General features: G+C 38.4%; 1 protein-coding gene across 1 annotated transcript; it reads right to left on the minus strand.

The window, feature by feature from the left end:
* Positions 1 to 3,329: 3,329 nt before the first annotated feature.
* Positions 3,330 to 19,844, minus strand: LOC134530422 (uncharacterized). The gene is made up of 4 exons (XM_063365232.1): positions 19,721 to 19,844; positions 14,673 to 14,891; positions 11,894 to 12,124; positions 3,330 to 7,757 (listed from the first exon to the last, which is right to left on the minus strand). Exons 2-4 carry the CDS (start codon positions 14,878 to 14,880, stop codon positions 7,315 to 7,317), a joined length of 882 nt encoding a protein of 293 aa, XP_063221302.1. The 5' UTR covers positions 14,881 to 14,891; positions 19,721 to 19,844; the 3' UTR covers positions 3,330 to 7,314.
* Positions 19,845 to 20,113: the final 269 nt, after the last annotated feature.

Consider the following 20,113-nt stretch of genomic DNA (forward strand, 5'->3'; position numbering starts at 1 on the left):
ATACTTCCACTGTCTTCGGTCTTCCTTAATTTCAAGTTCTTTGTCGAGATCAGAAGAGCTACGAACATTCATGGCAAGGAATAACATTCATCAGTGAGCATAACTTTACAAGTCTTGCAATGTCATTTTAAGCTCTCTCTTAGAGCAAAATACCTGTCACACCGATGAAAACTTAACATTTTATATAGTTTGTTTTTGTCATGATCATTCTTTCTCATAGTAAAACCCCTGCCACAATAACTACAACTAGTGACATTTTCATGACGTTAATAGAATTGGTCTAAAACCCATATTAGTTTATGCGACAAATATCAGGAGAAACCTGAAAGTTTATATTGAAATACTAAAACTAAATAGAAAATTAAAATAAAATAGCGGGAATTAATTTCAAATTTAAAATAGTACGCGATCAAGTAGTTCCGCTTCTCACTAGCTTATTCCGCAACATGCTGACTTAAAGTATTTAATTATTTATTTCTAATGAAGTAAACTTTATTTAAAGTACATCATAATAGTCAATCATAATCGAATGTTACCCCCCACATGGTTACAAATGTAGTCAATTCAGCAACAAATGTAGCCAATTTTCTCCATCCGACTACAAATGTAATCCATATGGCCTATGTATTTCGATACTCAACTCACTTCGTTTCAGAGTATGATGGATGTATTCATGCGGTTTATAAATCTATGTTATGTAGATTGCAGGATGTATACTTGTGTCCGCAAGAAAAGGAAGGATTCGATAGGTCTCAAGGGGAAATAAAACCAAATTTGTGTTATCGAAGTAACATGCTACCATTTATTATATGTAGGGACTGGCAAAATTCGCGGGTTCAATGACCTCCAGGCTATACTCCACGATCCTGTGCACACTCGGGCAAACGTCGCCTGTTCATTGGCTGCTTACTTGTGAGGCGTCTCAATTGGGAGACTCGTGATTCGATACTGCTTTGACTGAGGGTCTATAATTGGCCCACAGTCCTCCAGGTTAACAGCGAACCAATGGCAGAAGTTGCATGCATTCTAGCATATCGCGAAATGAATCCGCGAATTTTTCCGGTCTCTGCTTATATGTAACAAAATAGTGGATTTTAATAAAGTGTCATCGTTATTATCATTTGTTTAAACTAACCGAAATTCTCAGCACATAACCAGTCACATGTAGAAATAATCTGACTATGGTGGATTATTACCTCAGAATTCACTCATAAATGCTATGTGAAATCAATTTATTTCTAAATAAACAGAGTCATCAGTTCTAAGGCCTATCAGATATGGCTTTAGGCCGCATTAGCCACCTTTTATTTTTTGCGATTATAATATCATGTTTTAAAAGCTTAATTGTATTACATATGTAAATAATAAATTAATGATTTTTTTGTGCTTTGGTTTATTTATTTTTTTACTTAGTTTTCAGTGGCAACTACAATGCCTCCCAAACGGGAATTATGGTCTGAAGAATACCTTGGTGTCGGCTGTTGGAGCAATACAAAGGGGGGAGGGATTACCCTATGCACATATGAAGCTGCAGAGAGGCATAACGTTCCTAGAAGAACCATATGAAACCATCTCCATAGTGGTATCTTAAAAAAAATGTAGGTCGGAAAGCCATCCTGAACGAAGAACAGGAAGATGATCTTGTGAAAATGATAATCAGGTTTGCTGAAATAAGACTGTCTGTGACACCAAGAATTCTCCGTCGCTTGGTTTACAGATTTTGTGACGCGAGACAACGCAGAAAATGCGCCAGATGGTATCACGAGGAGTTTGTCGGTTTATCAGAGGAAGATATGCTGATGCTTTCGAGTGCCCTGGTGGCTTCTAGGCGAAGACATTTACAGATTTGTTAGAAGTATTGCACGCGAAATAACTGCAATTACATAATTATTGATTTCAAGTAAAGTTTTTAGCGTATAATTTGATTATTTCGTCGGTTGAAGTCATATGCCTTATTATCCTGCCATAGTAAAATAAGGCCTACTGGCTGAGTTTTTGAATAGATTAATTTTTGCTTTTGTTTATGGCAGAAGACGCCATTTTAAGTTTATTTGTTGTTGTTCTAAATATTCTGCAAGTCTGATTCAATATATTTTTTATTTTATTTAAAATTATTACCTGCCGGTACCTTAAACCTTTTAAGTTGGAGCAGAGCAACTGGTTTATTGCACATGAGAAAGTATTTAAGATGGAACACCAAGCGTCTGTGATAATAATTAATTTAAAAAAATTACATTCCCCGCGAACCCATATACTGTCGTGAAATTATTTCATTGGAATAATTGGTTGTTACTTCTATATCCCTGCAACATATTATGTGACGTGTTGGTACACTGTTAGAAATTACAGTAAATTCGCGGACTTTTCAACGAATAATTTACCTGAAATAAACGAAGGGGAATTTCGTAATTTCAATTAACTGAATCTTCATAAAAAAAAAAAACTACGCCGTATTTCGACTTGTGTGTTTTGGCTCTAAACAAAGGCAAAAAACACTCATGCACAAAATAATATTTTTAGTGAAGACTTATACCGTTTTTGTATGTTTTGTTAGTATACCAAGATTATTCTTTGGGATTCATGTTGAAAGTAAGTGAAATAATTATACCTATATTTACGAAGGTGTTCGTATAAATTTTTGAAGATTGCTGGATAATTTGTAACCAGGGTTCTTCGTAAATTTAAGGTGAAATTTTTTTTTTAACAGTGCACAGCCAATCATTTGAATGAAATAATTTTATGACAAGCTGCGTGGTGGTTGCAGAACGCTGTTTAGCTAGAAATCATCATGTTTAGTGTTCAATTTTAAATACTTAACTAATTATTTGAAACAGACCTTTTGTTTAGCTCCAACACCAAAGGCGTATACAAACTAGCCTCGAGAAGCACTTAAAATCATATTTTTTCAACAATTTTTTTCAAGAAGATAACGCAGCAGAAGTTTGCTGATCAACTCCCGATTCGCTCTGTATTTATACAACATTTTGAGTTAGTGGAAAAGAAATTGCCATGATTTCCAATCAATCTGTACCTCAACGGTTATTATCAAAGGAAAAAAAATGTACGTAACACAGAATAATTCAACTCGTTTTGTCATATATGTAGATTTAACAATTTTTTTAATATATTGCATTTCATTTTGGGTATCCTTATTGTTGGTAAAGCAAATATAATCTATGTATTTTGCCTCAAATCAAGAATGAACAAGTTTGTATATAAATAATTTTCAGTAAATTTTGTAAGTTGAAAGACATTGTTTACTTAAATTTGTAGAAAACCTAATTTTTACTTGTAAATAAAAAGATAGCATGGGAAATGAATCATACAGATTAAATTATGATTTATTTCTTTACTATAATATAGTAAAAACGTTACAATTAATTGAACACACATCACAAAAAAAATCAGTCATAAATATTCAATTAATTTTTTTTGATATAGCTCACAAGAAAGCTACATTGATTAAAAAAAAAACAGTTTTTCATTTACGAATGCCAACAGTATCAATGAAAAATAAATATTGTATTTACTCCTAAGGAATAATTTTCGTTCTACATTGACAACTGTAAATTAAAAATCTATTTAGAACAACTGAATACTCTGAGAGACAGAAGGTTAACATTTTTACTGGTAACTTGTAATATTTTACAATTTAAATACACGGTATAAAGCTGCATTTTAATGCATTCAATGTTATTACAACTCCTCAAACTATGGTAGTGTATTCACTCACAAAAATTAAGTATTTGATTTTATGTGCATCTGCATTACCTTTAATGTAGCTAACAACATCTATTCTAACAATAGTTATTTTACATCCGAATAAATATATCACATTGGGATTCCCCCTTTTCATAACAATATTTAGTTCTTAACACTATCAGTATTGATAAACTAGCGCATCTGTAAGTGAAAACATATTACGTGCTATAGGCTCTTGATTCTTTTACAATGGTCCAAAAACATATTTGAAGAAAAAATAACTTTTCCACATGTCAGAATTTACTGTTTTACATTGCAACTTATAACTATGTTCGTACGTTAAGTTATGATAAATCACTACATTATTAACTGTTAATGTTAAACATATAAACGCACTCTCTGATTCCTTGTATTATTTTCGTGTCACTATAAATGTCACAGACAGAACAAAAATATATTATTATACTACATCAACTGAATAGCGTAACATTGAAATAAAACTTCACTTTTAAAACTTTATGAAAATAACTTAAATCTAAGCTTATCAATTTTAACATGAATAAAATTTGTTTAAAGGGCATTTTACATCCAAACAAAAACAAAGATAGGAAGCTACAACTGGTAAATTTGTCCTTGCTAGTACGAGTAAAAATGTACAAAATTTACTATATAAATTATTTTCCTTTTTAAAATTGATTAGTCACAGTTTCCTTTATTAAATATTATGACATCATCCTGGAAAACTATCAATGAAAGTATACGAGGAAATACAATATAATTTAAAATATCTATACTGTAAAAGTATTAAAATTTTATTACGAAAAAACACCATAAAATTATCTTTGGAACTATTAAAAATATAATAATGTAAACTTAAAGAAATGCACGTTTTGCGGATTTTGTGTCAGGAACAATAGTATTATTATAGAAGGTCCAAAAAGAATGCATTAAGAAAAAATTTTGCGGTTATTACGTGAGGTACTTCCTACGCATGAAAAGAATAAAACAGTTAGTGGGGCAAATGTTATGACAGAAAATATGTTTAATAATAAGTAAAAAACTACATGTATATTTAATGTTCACTGTAAACAAGGTTAAGTATATTTAGGAACATTTGTGAAATCATAAGGTGTGTGTGAGCGGAAGGGAGAGAAACTACATAGTAATAAACGGAAAATGAGGTTAAATACTAAATGGAGCAACATTTTTTTAAAGAAATAACTTTATAGTTTCGAGGATAAACAGTAACAAGATAATCAACATATTCTTAAATCAGTTCTCAGACCAAAATTCTGGTTTTATTATTCCTTCAGTCTCCACTGATGGTTCAGATGATACGATTTTGTTAAGTGATGAAAACAGAAAATTCTCTTCTTTATTGCTTTACACTGACGTCAATAACATCAGGCAGTTCAATGAATAAATAAATTAATAAATACAAATAAATACATTTATAATTGGATATACATATATAGCCACTTTGTCTTTCATTTCACAATTACTTGCATTAATTTTTTTTAGTTACTCTTACATAATTTAAGCTGGGTAGATTACGTCTACCACCACTCATCAAACATAAACACGTATTTGTCCTTCTCAATATGAAACATGCGTCTCTTTTTGGTGGGCAATTCATTGGCGTAACGCATAGACGGATCCGGCAAGAATTTTCCTAACGCTGCAAATATAATATTTTTATCATATCACAATAACACTATAATCTAACATGTGATCACACCAGCTTGCATCACTGACATTACGTTAATTTAGATCAGTAAACAAATGTGTATTTCGATAAATATTTGTCATTTAGTGCTTGTAGCTATTAACTGGTCGGATCATGATAACTGATGGACATAAACCGTGCAAACTAACAGCATCCTGTGCTCCTGCGACACGATGATGCCACCTATAAAACTCGAGCAAAAGAGAGATGGTTTCACCCTGAAATTGGGCAATAATAAAAAATAATTTAGTGCTTCAGGCGTAACTATTCTTAGATCGCTACCAAGGCGAAAAAATTTGCCTGAGATTGCAATTTGGCTGATTGGCAGTGGAAAAAGTAAAATGACAAGTTGTGAACAAACAATTGTGTCATGGCAAACGAAATATAGGCATAAAATGTGCTGTAATAAACACCTACATATTTTTTCTATCATAAAATAAAGGATACGAGCCTTTAAATAAAAGAAAAATTAATTGCTTTTTCACAGTTTCGGTAAAGGTTGCACAGCCTAGGAGTGGACCACAGATGTGTAGTTGTAAGTCTCTCCTCTCCTAACTCCCCACAGCTTTATTTTTCTTTACCTAACCCAGCCCAGATGATGCGCATGCACCGATTGGTCGCAGCTACAAAGGTTGTATGACACACCTCCCCTTTATCACCAGATAGGGCCGGTGGTAATTCAGGGGCGGCTGTGAGACGTCTGACAAGCCACACCCTTAGAAACCCTTCCGATGATGCGTGGACTTAACAGCCGACGCACAGTTAAAAAATCACAGTACATTCACAGACTTGTTTCCATTGCACCGGGAAAGAGCGTCAACCCCAAAATTTTTGAAGTGAAAATTCTTTAAAAGCCGGTAGCGGAAGTCGAAACGATGAGCCTTCAGGTCGTCACGAAAAACGGAAAGTGCAGCGCTCAGATGTGGGGCTATCGATGTCAGGAGAGACGTAAGGATTGGAGGAATAACGAATACATCAGATCGACAACTATAAAACTTCTTTGAAGGGCTTCCGTTGGAATGTCTGCTCTGTATTATTTTTGTTTGTTAATCGAACATAAATATTCATGTAAAATTCGCACTACCTAATAACAGTTTGGATTCTTACTCAGGAATTTATGGTTTGTGTCGTCCCAGTACCTTTCAATAGTTAAATATTTATTTGCAAACCGTTCCCTGAATAGCTTTCCAGTATTAACAGCGCACATTAATAAGCATTACGTGACAAAATAAAGTCCAACGATTTAAATATTCGATTATCTTTTAGATGGACAAAACAAAAAAAAATAATGCGAGTTTTCGCACGAAATACTCAGGCATTATCTCGAAAGAAAAAAAAAACATATTTCATACGTGCACAAATAACCATAGCCATGTGTCGTACAAAGTTACAGTACGTTTCTTGGCATCATCTGGTTTTGGTCTTCCGTGTGCTACTTTGTTGTTCGTGTGTATTTAATAATGTTCGCAGGCTTTCACGGCCGTTGTCTGAAGTAGCGGCTTGGCTTCTGGGGACCGAGGTTTTGGTCGACATTGCAGTCTGTAGTAAGTAGGTCACTGCTCAGTAGGTACAACTGCTCCCTGATGATGGCGACTGCAATGCCATCTTTGAAAGATTTGTGCAATGGGAGTGCATGACCTGATGCAGGTAAATGGACATACGCCACTGCGTTATATTCTGTTGACAACAGCAATTTTTTTTTGCTTAATTTGATATTTTTGTCGTTTGTAGTTTTCTTCTACAGACATGCACGTGCTTAGCAACGGCGTATGTCCGAAAGCCTACATCAAGACTGCAACGTCGACCGAAGCGTGTCGGTGAATGATTCGCCTAGGACGCGGCTAACACGCAGGAGCCAAGCTAGTTCGCGCGTGTTGTGGACGGGGCTACCCCAGCAGCGGCCGCGGAGTGAGGTGGGGCTGTCGCGAGGCCTGCCTGACCCCGGGACCCTCCGCGCGGACAGGCCGGTACGCGCTGTAGGCCTCGTCGTGGCCCGCCGGCTCCTCCACGCTGCGGCTCCACAGGTTGCCCAGCCAGCCCTTGTCCTCGTCGTGGTGGAAGTGCTCCTGGTCGTAGTGGTGCTGGTGCTGCGCGTGCTCGTAGTACACCACCTTCTGCGGCTCCGGAGGGTGCGTCTTCTGCAGGTACAGGCGGTACAGGTTCACCAGCAGGTTCAGCAGGGCGATCAGCGCCACCTTCAGCTGCACCATGAACGACAGCTTCAGCAGGATCATCGCAAACTTGGACTTTATCAGCATCTTCAGCATGAACAGCTTCTGGATCAGGTTGTGGATCTTCATCAGCAGCTTCTTCTTCTTCTTCTTGCGGCCTGCGGCGGGGAAACAAAAAAAACACAACCGGGTTGTAGTTCAGCACGTAAACAGCCCACAGCCGACGAGATACACAAGATTTAAGTGCTTCTGCTATTGGACCATAGTTAGGGGCAGGCATTTTTCGCGAATAAATCTGAACGCCTATCAGACTGCAACAAGGTATACCCGCAGCAGCTACTTCCTCATTGTGATTGGCGGCCGTCGGCGAGAGAAGTCGTTGCCTTATTTGACCGAGCCACTCAGGACGCGTTTGCTATCGCACTGAATAGCTGTGATTGGTGGTTTAGCAATCGACATGTACCTGAAATAAACCCACCCAACCATGACACACAAACGATGCTACATTGTTTTAACTTTCAGCTAGTCTCAGAATCTTTTCGCGAAATATGCATGCCCCTAACCATAGTTAAATACCGGAAAAATTCGCAGATGGAAGCCAAACACGTTCATCTTTATCCTGCTTCTGTCATTGGACCATAGTTTGCTAGAAAGACTCTGAGTAAACGTGAGACGTACCGAATCACAAGCAACCCAGAAATAAGGTCTTACAAGTCAGTAGCCCGAGTACGTAGAGGATTATGGGGTTCCATCACAGAGTTAAATGAAAACGTGAACTTTTCCAGTCCTTAATCATAGTTTATCGGGATGACTCAGAGACAACGAGAAACCTTCAATCAATGAAGCACCCTATAACTGACTACCTATTGCATACACCTCATCAGCCAATGGACAAAAGGACGTTTACCCAAGAATAAAAATGACAGTGAGTCTGTTCTAGAGATCATTTAACCCTAGACGTATGTTTGTATCCATCACCCACATCGTCTTAATGTAAGGACAAATATATTATGGGTTTTTAGGCACCTTACGTGTGACTGTTATAAACTATGGTATTGGTTTAGTAACTGCTGCATTGTAAACTCATCACAGAATACTTTTTATGCTAATTATTCTCAGTGAAAAAAGAAGCTGAAAGTTTCGCTCAAACTAATGCCAATATGAACCCACAATTTACCACGTGACTATTTTATTCCACACGAAGAAATGGACTGGAAGTAATACTTGTATGAAATACACAATTTGAGCTTGTGGGGTACGAGCTTAATTTTTTAACAAACTCAATACTTTTACTCTTCATTGCGTAATTTATAATAATATCCAGACACAATAATTTATTTTTATTAAATAAAATATTTATTTGTATTAATGTTCTGGGAAATTCCCAGATGTAGCAAGTGAGCCTTACAGCTAAGATTCTGTTGATTAAGAAATATACTTCTTTTTGCTAAGTTGTATAGACACAACATCATATTTACTCTTATCAGGTTTTCAAATCGCCTCAAATATTTTCGTAAAATATGTCATTTAAAGTTAAACGATACCGAAGCGTGTCAGTTCCTAATATTCACAAAATTATAAATATTAAAAATTAAAATACTTCGTGTGTTAAGACAGTAAGACTTCAATGAAACATTTTTCAACAAACGTAATTGCTACTTCAAGATTAGTTGAAAACTGATGCAAAAACTGATCTTACGGATACTCCAGTTAGCATTTGAAAAACTAAGCACGATAGTGTGTTTCACGATTAAAAGCCGGTTAGAAGGTATATTTATGGCATATAACTGTTTTTCAGTTAACTGCGCAGAAATCGATAAAAGTCTTTGGTAAAATATTTACAGAAATTATGTCACCTTTTTTTGTTCAGAATACATGAATTATTATTTTTTTCCTACTAAATTAAAATAAAATACATATACTATTGGTAGAGACCTGCAAAATTCGCGGATTAATTCGGTGATAGGCTAGAATTCAAACACATATACCTCTTAGATAATTTTGCTATTGGCTTACTGTTCATCTGGACGAATCTCAACCAGTCATAAACCCTCAACCAAAGAAGGATCGAATCACAGACAAACCAACTGAGACGACTTACAAGTCGGCAGCGAATGAACTTGCGTTATTTGCCCGAGTGTACAGGGGTATGTGCAGTCTCTACTGAAGGCCATCGAAACCGCGAATTTTGCAGGTCTCTAACTATTGGTTATGCGTGAGACGTACTTAAAAATTGTTAGAAAGCACCGAAAAAATCTTAAGAACTTAAGATTAAAAGAAATTCTCCATGACCAAGGGGGGAAACAGCTTAGTCGACACACTTATTTCATAGACCACACAAGGATGTATTTTCTTGTTGATTTTACTGGAATAATTACCACCTGTCTCTTAATCATCATACATATTCTTCCAAAGGTAACTCGGTGCTTCCAAATTTAGAACCATAAGCACAAAAGAGCTACAGACGACTATGGCTCAATTAATTCCATGTTAATTGTTCCGTAGTAAATATCAAGACTGAAAACACGTAACCAGAAGATATTACTTTCTTACACATTAAGCCGTCTTTAAGACTGAAGGGCTAAAAAAGGCGTTCAAGTGTGCAGTTGTCTAAAGGCTTCTATTTTTAATTATATAAATCCATTTGAGGTTATGTTTAGGTTAGTTCATTAGCTGTTTATCAGTACCTACTTAATTATACAACGAGTAATTATTGATTATTAATAGGCCTCTATATGCAATGGCTTTCTCGAAAAACGCTTTAACAATCTCGTTCAAATTTTCGTAATTTGGTGTTCAGGGAAAAGAAATTGCTTTACTTATAGGTACTAACTGTAGGAAAAATCGTTTTACCAAACAAGAGCAATTATGGTATAATTAAGAATTTACAGAAAAATGTTTTGCGGAGTGAGAAAAATATTTATTCATCTAGGTCTCAACTGAAATTAAAAAGTAATTGTAAAGCATATTTTTAGCATTAAATTACCTAAACGTGGTGGTGAACAATCTCACCAAAGTTATATGTATGCCATAGACACATGATCATTTCAATTAGATTAATAATAAATAATTGATTTTAAATTCATCCGTACGAAGTTTTATGCACATAGTAAAATAATTCAAGTCTTCCGAGTGATGTTCGGTCATCAGGATATTGCAATCATGTAAATAAGGAGTGGGTGTGTGCGATATTTGACATGTTAATAATTGAGGTCAAAAATGAAAACGACCTCCTGGATAGCAGAAATGTTTTGTTATTTAACTAAGCTTAAAGCTGATTCCTTATGATGATTTATGAAGGGTAGCCTTACATACTAGGCGCCATATTATGTATAGTTTCTGTGTCAATAAACTACTTACTTTGCTGGTGTATGAGTGACGGCAGTGCTCGAGATGCAACTGGAAGGGGTGCAGAGGAAAACAACTAGAAGGGTGGAGGGAAAATGGAGAAGAATCGTTGGAAGCTAAAAAGGAAGAGTATCTGAACAACCCAACAGAGCTGACGAAGGTAATTGGGTGGGAGAGCTTAAAGGACAGAAGGCAGAAGAAGAGGCTAGTTAGAATGTACCAAGCTCTGAGTGGGGTTAGGAGGGTGGGTATATCCAGGCGGTGGGGAAGCCTAGAAGCAGGATGGAAAACACTGCGAAGCAGAGAAGAAAGACCGAAATGGGGGGGGGGGGGGGTGGATCTGTGGTTGTGAGAACGAAAGGGGATAGCAATGTAATGGAAGATATGTGTGTGTTTGCTAGGAATGTAACCCAGTTTAGGAAGAAGAGTGAGGGGGAAGTAGTGGGAATGCTGCCTGGCCACCGGATTTTTGTCCAATCGCAGTAGCAATAAACAACAATGATAAAATCTTTGTGTTATAACAATCACTTTATAATTGCTAGAGACCTGTAAAATTCACGATTTCAAATCCCTAAAGGATAGACTCCGTGATCCTCTACGCACTCGTGCAAATTGCATCTGCTGATTGGTTACCGACTAGTAACACCTGTTGACTGGAACGATCGTGATTCGCTAATTCTTCTGTTAAAGATTTTTCTTTGGCCCAGAGTCCTTCAGATAAACTGGAGCAAAATAATGTCAAAACGTATTTGGACTCTATCCTATCGCGAAATGAATCCCGCGAATTCTGCAGGTCTCTAATAATGGCATATTTTACGATTCTCCCTAGCGTGTTCATTTCCAGCCCTTTATGCAGTTACGGTTTTTCGTCATGCCATCCGATCGCTAGCCAGAGTGACTACATCGGACTGATACCTCCACGACATCGACCTTGGACTGTACGTACTTTCGCCCTTGAGGCCGCTCTTGTTCTCGGGCTTGTCGTCGGATGCGACCTGGTCTTCGGACTCTTCGACTTGTACCTCCTCCTCCTCCTCCTCCTCCTCCCCCTCCTCCAGCAGCCTGGACAGCGCCTCGCCGATGAACTGGCCGACGAGCTTCGCCACGCTGGTCTGCCCCGGAGACACCTCTACGGCGTCGCTGTCGTCACTCGCCGTCTTCGACGTGCCGGTGCTCTCTGGAAATCCATAAAATAAATTAACAAACAAACAAACAAACAAACATGGGCGCGTGGCCGCCGCGCGCGTTACAAGTGAAACTTCACAGATAAGAGGGAGAGGAAAATTTCAGGGACTCTCGTATTTGAAAAAAAAAAGAAGCGTAATCATGACAGTTACAATATACGTATATAATAAATAAATATGTAAATGATCGTTAAAAATCTTAAATCTCAGAAATTTCTTCGCCGATTGCTTTGAAATTTTGACACAAAGTTGCATTCGAATACGCGCGTGCTTTTAAATACCTTTGTCAAACACAGGGGCGCAACAACAGGGGGGAGGGGCAAGGGTATTTTGCCCCCCCTCTAAAACCTTGAAGTAGGGGCAAACTAGGGCAAAGAAAGTGCTGTGTAATCAATTTTTAGATAGTAAAACTGCTTAAATAGCACCATTTTCCACCTTGAAATACAAATTTTCCCGGGGGAGAGCCCCCGGACCCCCCGCTTCAATAGGGGGGATCGATGATTCTTTATAAAAAGGTATATTGCCCCCCCTTTAGAAATTTAGTTGTTGCGCCCCTGGTCACACATGTGACAAGTAAAAAAATAGATAGATAGGTAAAACATAGGTTTTAAATATTTTCATTGCAATAGAGTGACACATAAAGATATTAAGAGATATATAAATATAAGTAAAGATAGATAGTTATAGATAAATATAAAGGTAGTATATACAGGGCAAGAGATTATAGAAAGATAGAGGTACCTATAGATATATACATAGAGAGATAGAGAGATATGTTTTGTATATGCGTACTACATCAAACAAATTACAAAAAAAAAAAAAAAGATTGAGGCATTGCAACGCATGCCGAGCATTAGCCGGTAACCATATGTTAATGTTGATTCAAATTGTCACAGTTCTCGTGCTAACACCGTATACAACCTCAGAGTTCAGAGTTCAAAGTTTCGAAAGTATGCAAAATTAGGCTAAAGTATTCTAAAGTATCCAAAAATGTGAAAAAGAATGCAAAAGTATTATCAAGTATATAAACGTTTACAAAAATATTGGAAAGCATACGAAATCATGCGCTGCTGCTGCTGCAATTCGTAACCGGCTTTAAAGATATTTCGATTCAAAACATTTTTTTTTTAACCCCACGCCATTTAGCAATATTCGTTAAATACGATACACACATTAACTCCTTTACCTACTCACTTACGTTAACATGTGATTCTGATATTACTCTAAGGGTTGTCAAAGTGTTTTACCTAAAATATAATTACAAATACAAATTTTGGTGGAGGAGTTAGTGTACGTGTTCGTCCAGTTTGGGCCCCACGATCCCCGTGTGGAGCCGTACTTGCTTTGGTCGAGGGTTCATAAATAGGCCGTAGTCATCTGGATAAACTGTGAATCACGTAAGCAGCAAAAATTGTATACAAGCTTTGTATTTCACCCTAATCCAGATACGAATAGTTAGGGACACCTGTATTCCGCGATTTCATTTCGTGTCAAGGTATTTCACAAAACACTGTAGCTTTTTCTAAGAGTCATGGCAAATTTTGAGGGTGCAGCAGTACGTTGACCACATTCTCATTGGCCCCGTCAAGAGCGGGACGACACCTCTCACCGGACCTCAGCCAATAACCACAGGAGAAAAGCTACAGTATTTTGTGCAAATAACTTGACACGAAATGAAATCGCGGAATACAGGTGTCCCTACGAATAGGTAGGGACCGGAAAAATTCGCGTGTTCAATGACTTCTAGGATGAACTCCGTAGTTCTACGTACTACACTCGGTCAAATGTCACCCATTCATTGTCTGCTGTCTTGTGAGACGTCCCAGCGTAGCAGCCTGTGATTCGATAAAGCTTTGGTTGGGTTGTTTCTCGTTGGCCCAGAGTCATCCAGGTGAGTTTTGAGCCAATAGCAGAGGCACTAAGGTATAACTATTTGTATTTCAACCCTGTCGCGAAATGAATTCGCGAATACATTTCTTGTCAAGGTATTTCACAAAATACTGTAGCTTTTCTCCTGTGGTTATTGGGTGAGGTCGGTGAGAGGTGTCGTCCCGCTCTTGACGGGGCCAATGAGAATGTGGTCACCGTACTGCTGCACCGTCACAATTTGCCATGACTAGAGACCTGCAAAATCCGTGGTTTCGATGGCCTTCAGGATAGACTGCACATACCCCTGTACACTCGGGAAAATAACGCAAGTTCATTGGCTGCCGACTTGTAAGTCGTCTCAGCTGGTTTGTCTGCGATTCGATCCTTCTTTGGTTGAGGGTTCATAACTGGTTGAGATTCGTCCAGATGAACAGTAAGCCAATAACAAAATTATCTAAGAGGTACATGTGTTTGAATTCTAGCCTATCACCGAATGAATCCGCGAATTTTGCATGTCTCTAGCCACGACTCTTAGAAAAAAGCTACAGTAATTTGTGCAAATACCTTGACACGAAATGAAATCGCGGAATACAGGTGTCCCTACGAACAGGCGAATGTTTTTTTTTTTTTTTTTTTTGCTAGCGCCGCGGTCTCGCAGCGAGGACGACTGACCTGCGATCTCGGCGACGGCGCGCAGCGCGCGGTTGGTCCTCCGCAGCAGGCAGCCGGACACGTCGTCCTCGCCGGCGCACTCGACGAACTGCCAGAGGCCCGCGGCGCGCTCCGCTGAGGCGCGGGCGTCGCCGCTCAGCGCCGCCGACGCCAGCGACGCCAGGGTCATCGCGACGACCGCCCGCCACGCGAGTACGGGGAGCGGCATGGCGCGCAAACCTTCAACGGGAAGCCTTCATTTCACAACTTATTTTTCTCCCTAGCCTAAATTATTCTAAGTGTGTCAGGGGGAGTGGGGTCCAGGTTAGGGGAGGACCTAAGTGTGTCTCAGCTTTGAATATATATACTGTATAGAAGTCGCCAGCCCAGGTTAAAATTTCTAATACGGTTTTGAGGTAGTTGGTTAATTCACCACCGCAATCGCCACCATCTCTAGGGCATCGACTTGTGGTGGTCCCTAGCGGACAAGTCTCGAACTCTTCAAACACCCCTTCCCTCTCCCGTTGAACGACGTTGAGCTGCAGTGAATGATGGATGAGGGGTGTGGGGAATGACCGCGGGCGACAGAGCTGCGCTCTAACGTGTAAATAACAACTAAGACGATACAGGGCGTTACGGCAGCGCACTGCAGCGGTGAAGTTCCCAAGCTGCTCATCATACGCTTCTGAAAAACGTAGAGTAAATCCTATCCACTCGCGACTTCTATACAGTATATATATTCAAAGGTCTCAGGCCGAAAGCCTTGTACACTCTACCACGCGGGTCTTTTTTAACCGTAGCGGACGAGGGCGCGTGCATCGTGTGCTAATTGCAGGGGTTCACCGGCCAGCAGCCATATGGCTGCGATTTGGCGCCGTGACTTGACGCCCCGTTGGTCGCCTAGCTTGAAAGCTGGCTAAGTGTGACCCAGGTGAAAAACCTGGCACGGACACAGGGAAAACCCCTGGGCCGGGTCATGCGGGGATCAAATAACATGCATTGAGCAAGCAGGTAACTACTGGACAAGAGGGCTTTATTTCACAGACGAGAGAGCCACACCCGAAGTTCATGCCCGCTTTTTTTTTCTTCCGTACCACAATATGTGTATTTATTTGGGTGAAAAAAAAAATTAAAAAAATTCGCGGGCATTTATTCTCCAAATGCGCGTGTTTAACTTATGAGATGTCATTATTAAAATTAGCAAGAAGTAATTTAAAGAATTATACAGTAGGTTAGCTACATTATAAATTGTTTAAAACATTTTCGATGGTTGGTTATAATTAGGTAGGTATAGCTACATTAAAAATGCTGTTAAAATAATTTTATGGTTGCTTAGCAAATAACTTTTTAATACGTAGCTATCCAGGGCTAGGAAACTGTTCACATCATTTCACAGTATCTTTAATGTAGCGATCCTAACCAAATAAACCGTCCACAACGTTTTAAAGTATTTATAATGTAGCTAACCTAACCTAATTGACCATTATTTATTATGAGTTGTCCAAAATATATATTCACGGACCTTTTTTAATATTATTTTCAATGAACCAAAAAAAAAAAAAACAACCCCGAAGATGCACGATCGGAGGTTTAGCTCTCTCGTCTGTGAAAAGAAGGCTTCCCCATTTAACACACGTAACGTCTCAGCTGTCGGCACATGTTACATGTTTAGCAGCAACTTCCTTGGATGGACCGGGAATTGTGTTGACAACGGTGCTGCCATCTGTGGCGGACGGCACGAACGACAGTTCACAAACCCAAAGGATAATATCATAGTTTTAACCGTTTAGTGAATTTTTTTACTAAGATATGGGCGGTATTTCTAATAAACTTTCTCGTAGAAAATTGTAGATCCGAGGCCCGGGGGTTTAATATATTTTTTTTATTCGGAGCCGTTTACTATATATTTTGAAAGTTTTGCTCTACAGTCTAAGTAGCTGCTCCAAAATGAAATATGGCGGCAGGTACGTAAACTACGTATGATTCGCGTCGGGAAATGTAGTTGAAATGTATTTAAAACGATCAACATGATTTTAAAAAATAATACTTTAAATTTCGTATACATTTATTATTATTTTTTTTTTTTTGTATTTTACAAGGGATGCAAGCCACACCTAAACTGCTTCGAAGTTCTCCGATGCTTGCCGGTTTCTAGTGAAAAAAAAACCTAACGCTAACCTAACCAACCTCTCATTTTAGTTACTTTAACCAAAATTTACCTAACCTGCCCTCCCGGCAAAAAATGTGTCTGTATACGTTAAAAGGTATGCTTACTTGACATAATGTAAACAAACTTTCTTTTACATGCAATTAATTAATAGAAATAAAATATTTAAAGGACTGGAGTGATATTATAAGCAAGGTTGGTAAATTAATAAACTAAATATATTCTCAGTATTCATATTTAATATAAATATGTGTGTAAAATTAATTATTTAATTAAGTATAATAATTGACATAAATTTTTACTAGTAATAAAAATCAATAAACAAGCTGAATTTATGTTCTAATTTATTAATTGCATTTATTTATTAAATAATTGTTAAAAAAATGTAAATAAATTATACGCACGAGAACATAATCTCACAAACACTCCCAAACTGCATGCCCACGGCTAGGAAACTAGGTACTAAACCTACCACATACACTCCCTACCATCGACAATGGAAGCTTACAAGCAACCTGACATCGTTATACGTAACACCAATCACTAAAATATAAGATTTTAAAGCACACATATAATTTTTAATTTTATGTAGCCATTTTTGTATGTATACTTTTTTTCATCATGTGAAAATTTCGTTGCATTGTGCGCACGCATCGTAAAAACTCACTCTCATGATTTTTCTTAAAGTGCCTAAAGAGTTACAACTTCAAAAAAGAACTATTATTTCTTACACTGACCTAACATAACCTACATTTTACTTAGGTTTACTTAGGAACTGTTCGGGTTGTGGTTGTGGCTTTCATGCCTGTGAACTGTAGGCTATCAATTTTACAAAATACTACTTCGGAAACCAGTGGGCAAGAAATAGGTTGTAAATATTACAAGAAAACTATTGTAAATTTGTACAACACATTGCTATTGTCATGTGATTATGTTTGCATACATTAAATAAAGTTTTTGTAAATAATACTGAATATTTCTTGATACGCTTAAGAATATTGGCGCATAATTTAAAATGTTATTGCTCTTTCAAACAAGCGTAATTATTTTTTAGCCAAGAAAATATAACCGAACATTTAACAATAGGAATTTAATTTTATTTTTTATGCTTGATTAAAGTTCACAGTTAATACTAGAAAGCTATTCAGGTAACGGTTTACAAATGACTTTAACTAATGTAGGTACTTGAACAGCACAAATAATAAATGCCCAGTCACAACAAAAATGTTTACAGTACCCAGACGTAGGAAATTAAAAAAATCAGGGCATGTTGCAAAGTATAGTTGAAGTCACTTTATACCTCACCATCGCCGTAATAGGCCGGGTTCATAAACCACGCAAGAAACGCAAGAAAGCAAGAAACATACGAAGTTCAACTTAAACATTTTCAAACACCAGTTTATAAACTACCAAAGTCGAAAAAACTTAACTCAAGCACTTTCTACTTCTTGCGTTTCGGCTTGCGTTTATGCCTTTCACATTTCAAGTTAAGTGTTCCGAAAACTTTTAAAGACGAAAAAGGCCACGATGTTTTTTTTTGTTTACATAATGTTTTTGCTTGTTAAACTTCCACAAAGAGAAAGAAAATAACACGCTTAAATCAAAATATATAGAATATCGTATGTTGTCATTGCAAACATTAATAGGGACCGGAAATATTCTCTCTTTCAATTCGCGATGAGATAAATTTAGAATATTTTTACCTCTTAAAACTTAGACACTTCCTTTATCGGCACACAGTATACAGGGAATGCTCCTGGGAAATGATAAACGCTCAACTTAATAATTACCGAATCACAGGCAACCAACTTGAGGCGTCTCACCAGTCGGAAGCCAATGAAACTGTGACATTTGCCAGAGTATGCAGAGGACTGTGGAGTTTTTCCTGGAAGTTTTTGAAAACGCAAATTTTTTCGGTCTCTTAACATTAATTATATTAAAAGAAGCCCGAGGAAGAAATTTGTTTCTCATGTTTTATAAACGACCATATTTCTTGCGTCGGTCGTGTGTTACGTTGTTGTGACGTAGCGTCCATTGCGTTGTATATAAACCCGTGGCCTTAAAACACCCAAATATCACTAGATCAGTGCAGGACCATGCCTGATGATGGCTCATACATACGAACTATAATCAGAGATCCGAAAAATTCGCGGATTTATTTCGTGACAGGCTTGGAGCCAAAACACTTTTAATTTTTTCCTGCTTATGTTACTGGATCACAGTTGGCTAAAATGATTCCGAACCGATGGAAAATCCTCAGAGTGAGACGTATCGAGTCACAAGCAATCCCAGACACCAGTTGAGCAGAGGAATTTCACCCGAGTGTGCAGAGAGGATCGTGAAGAGACCATCCTGAGAGGTCGCCGAAGCCGCGGAATATTTCCCGTCTCTAGGTCATGCGTTGTAAAAAAGTTACAATAATCTTCGCGGTAGGTAACCGCCCCCTGATGATGGTTACTGCAACGTCGACCGAAACGTCGGTGAATTATTCGCCAAGGACAAAGGCTACGACCCAGAAGCCAAGTTGCTTCAACAAGTTACAATGTTATTTCTTGTATAGCATTTACAAACTATTTATTGGCAACTTGTAAACATACACTGAGAGAAAGAATTGTTTGCCTCAACAAAATATTTGTTTGTATATGGCGAAATAAATACAATTTGATCATTCAAACAAATATTTTGTAGTAGGAAAGATTCTGTTGACCCAACAGAATTGTTTTTTTAACTCAACTGTATATTTGGTTAGGTGTAACAAATAATTTTTGTTACTTACCATGTTTGGTTAAGCTAACAAAGTATTTTGTTACAGCAAGTAAATATTTTTTTTTTGCCATATATAAACAAACCTTTATCTCTGCATACGGTAAATTTATTTCTGTGTGGCAACACTGCTACTCACCGATCGTTCGTTCACCCGGCAGTGTTCCGCCTGGCGGGGATCCGGAGGAAACAAGGCGTGCCAACCTGCGCGCGGGAGAGAGAGGACGGACCGCGGGCGTACGTCGCGCGCGGGGCACGGGCGATCGACTGGCCGACCTTGGCCGTGGCTGGGCGCGCTCAGCCGCTGCTCCCCACCGGTGGCTTACTTACCGGGGGAAAAGCGGCGCGGCGCGGCGCAACCTGACGCCTTTCTCTCCGCGTCTTTCCTCCCCGCCCCGCTCCTACTCCCCTTCTTCCCGCCCGCGGCGCCCACCGACACCACCCGTGCATTCATCTCTCCCGCTGAGTCCCCGCGGCCCGCTTTCCGCTCGCAGCGCAGTTTCTGAATACACAGTGGCGTAGCCAGGATTTG

Source organism: Bacillus rossius, chromosome 1 (genome assembly GCF_032445375.1).
Source record: "Bacillus rossius redtenbacheri isolate Brsri chromosome 1, Brsri_v3, whole genome shotgun sequence".
Classification (NCBI taxonomy): domain Eukaryota; kingdom Metazoa; phylum Arthropoda; class Insecta; order Phasmatodea; family Bacillidae; genus Bacillus; species Bacillus rossius.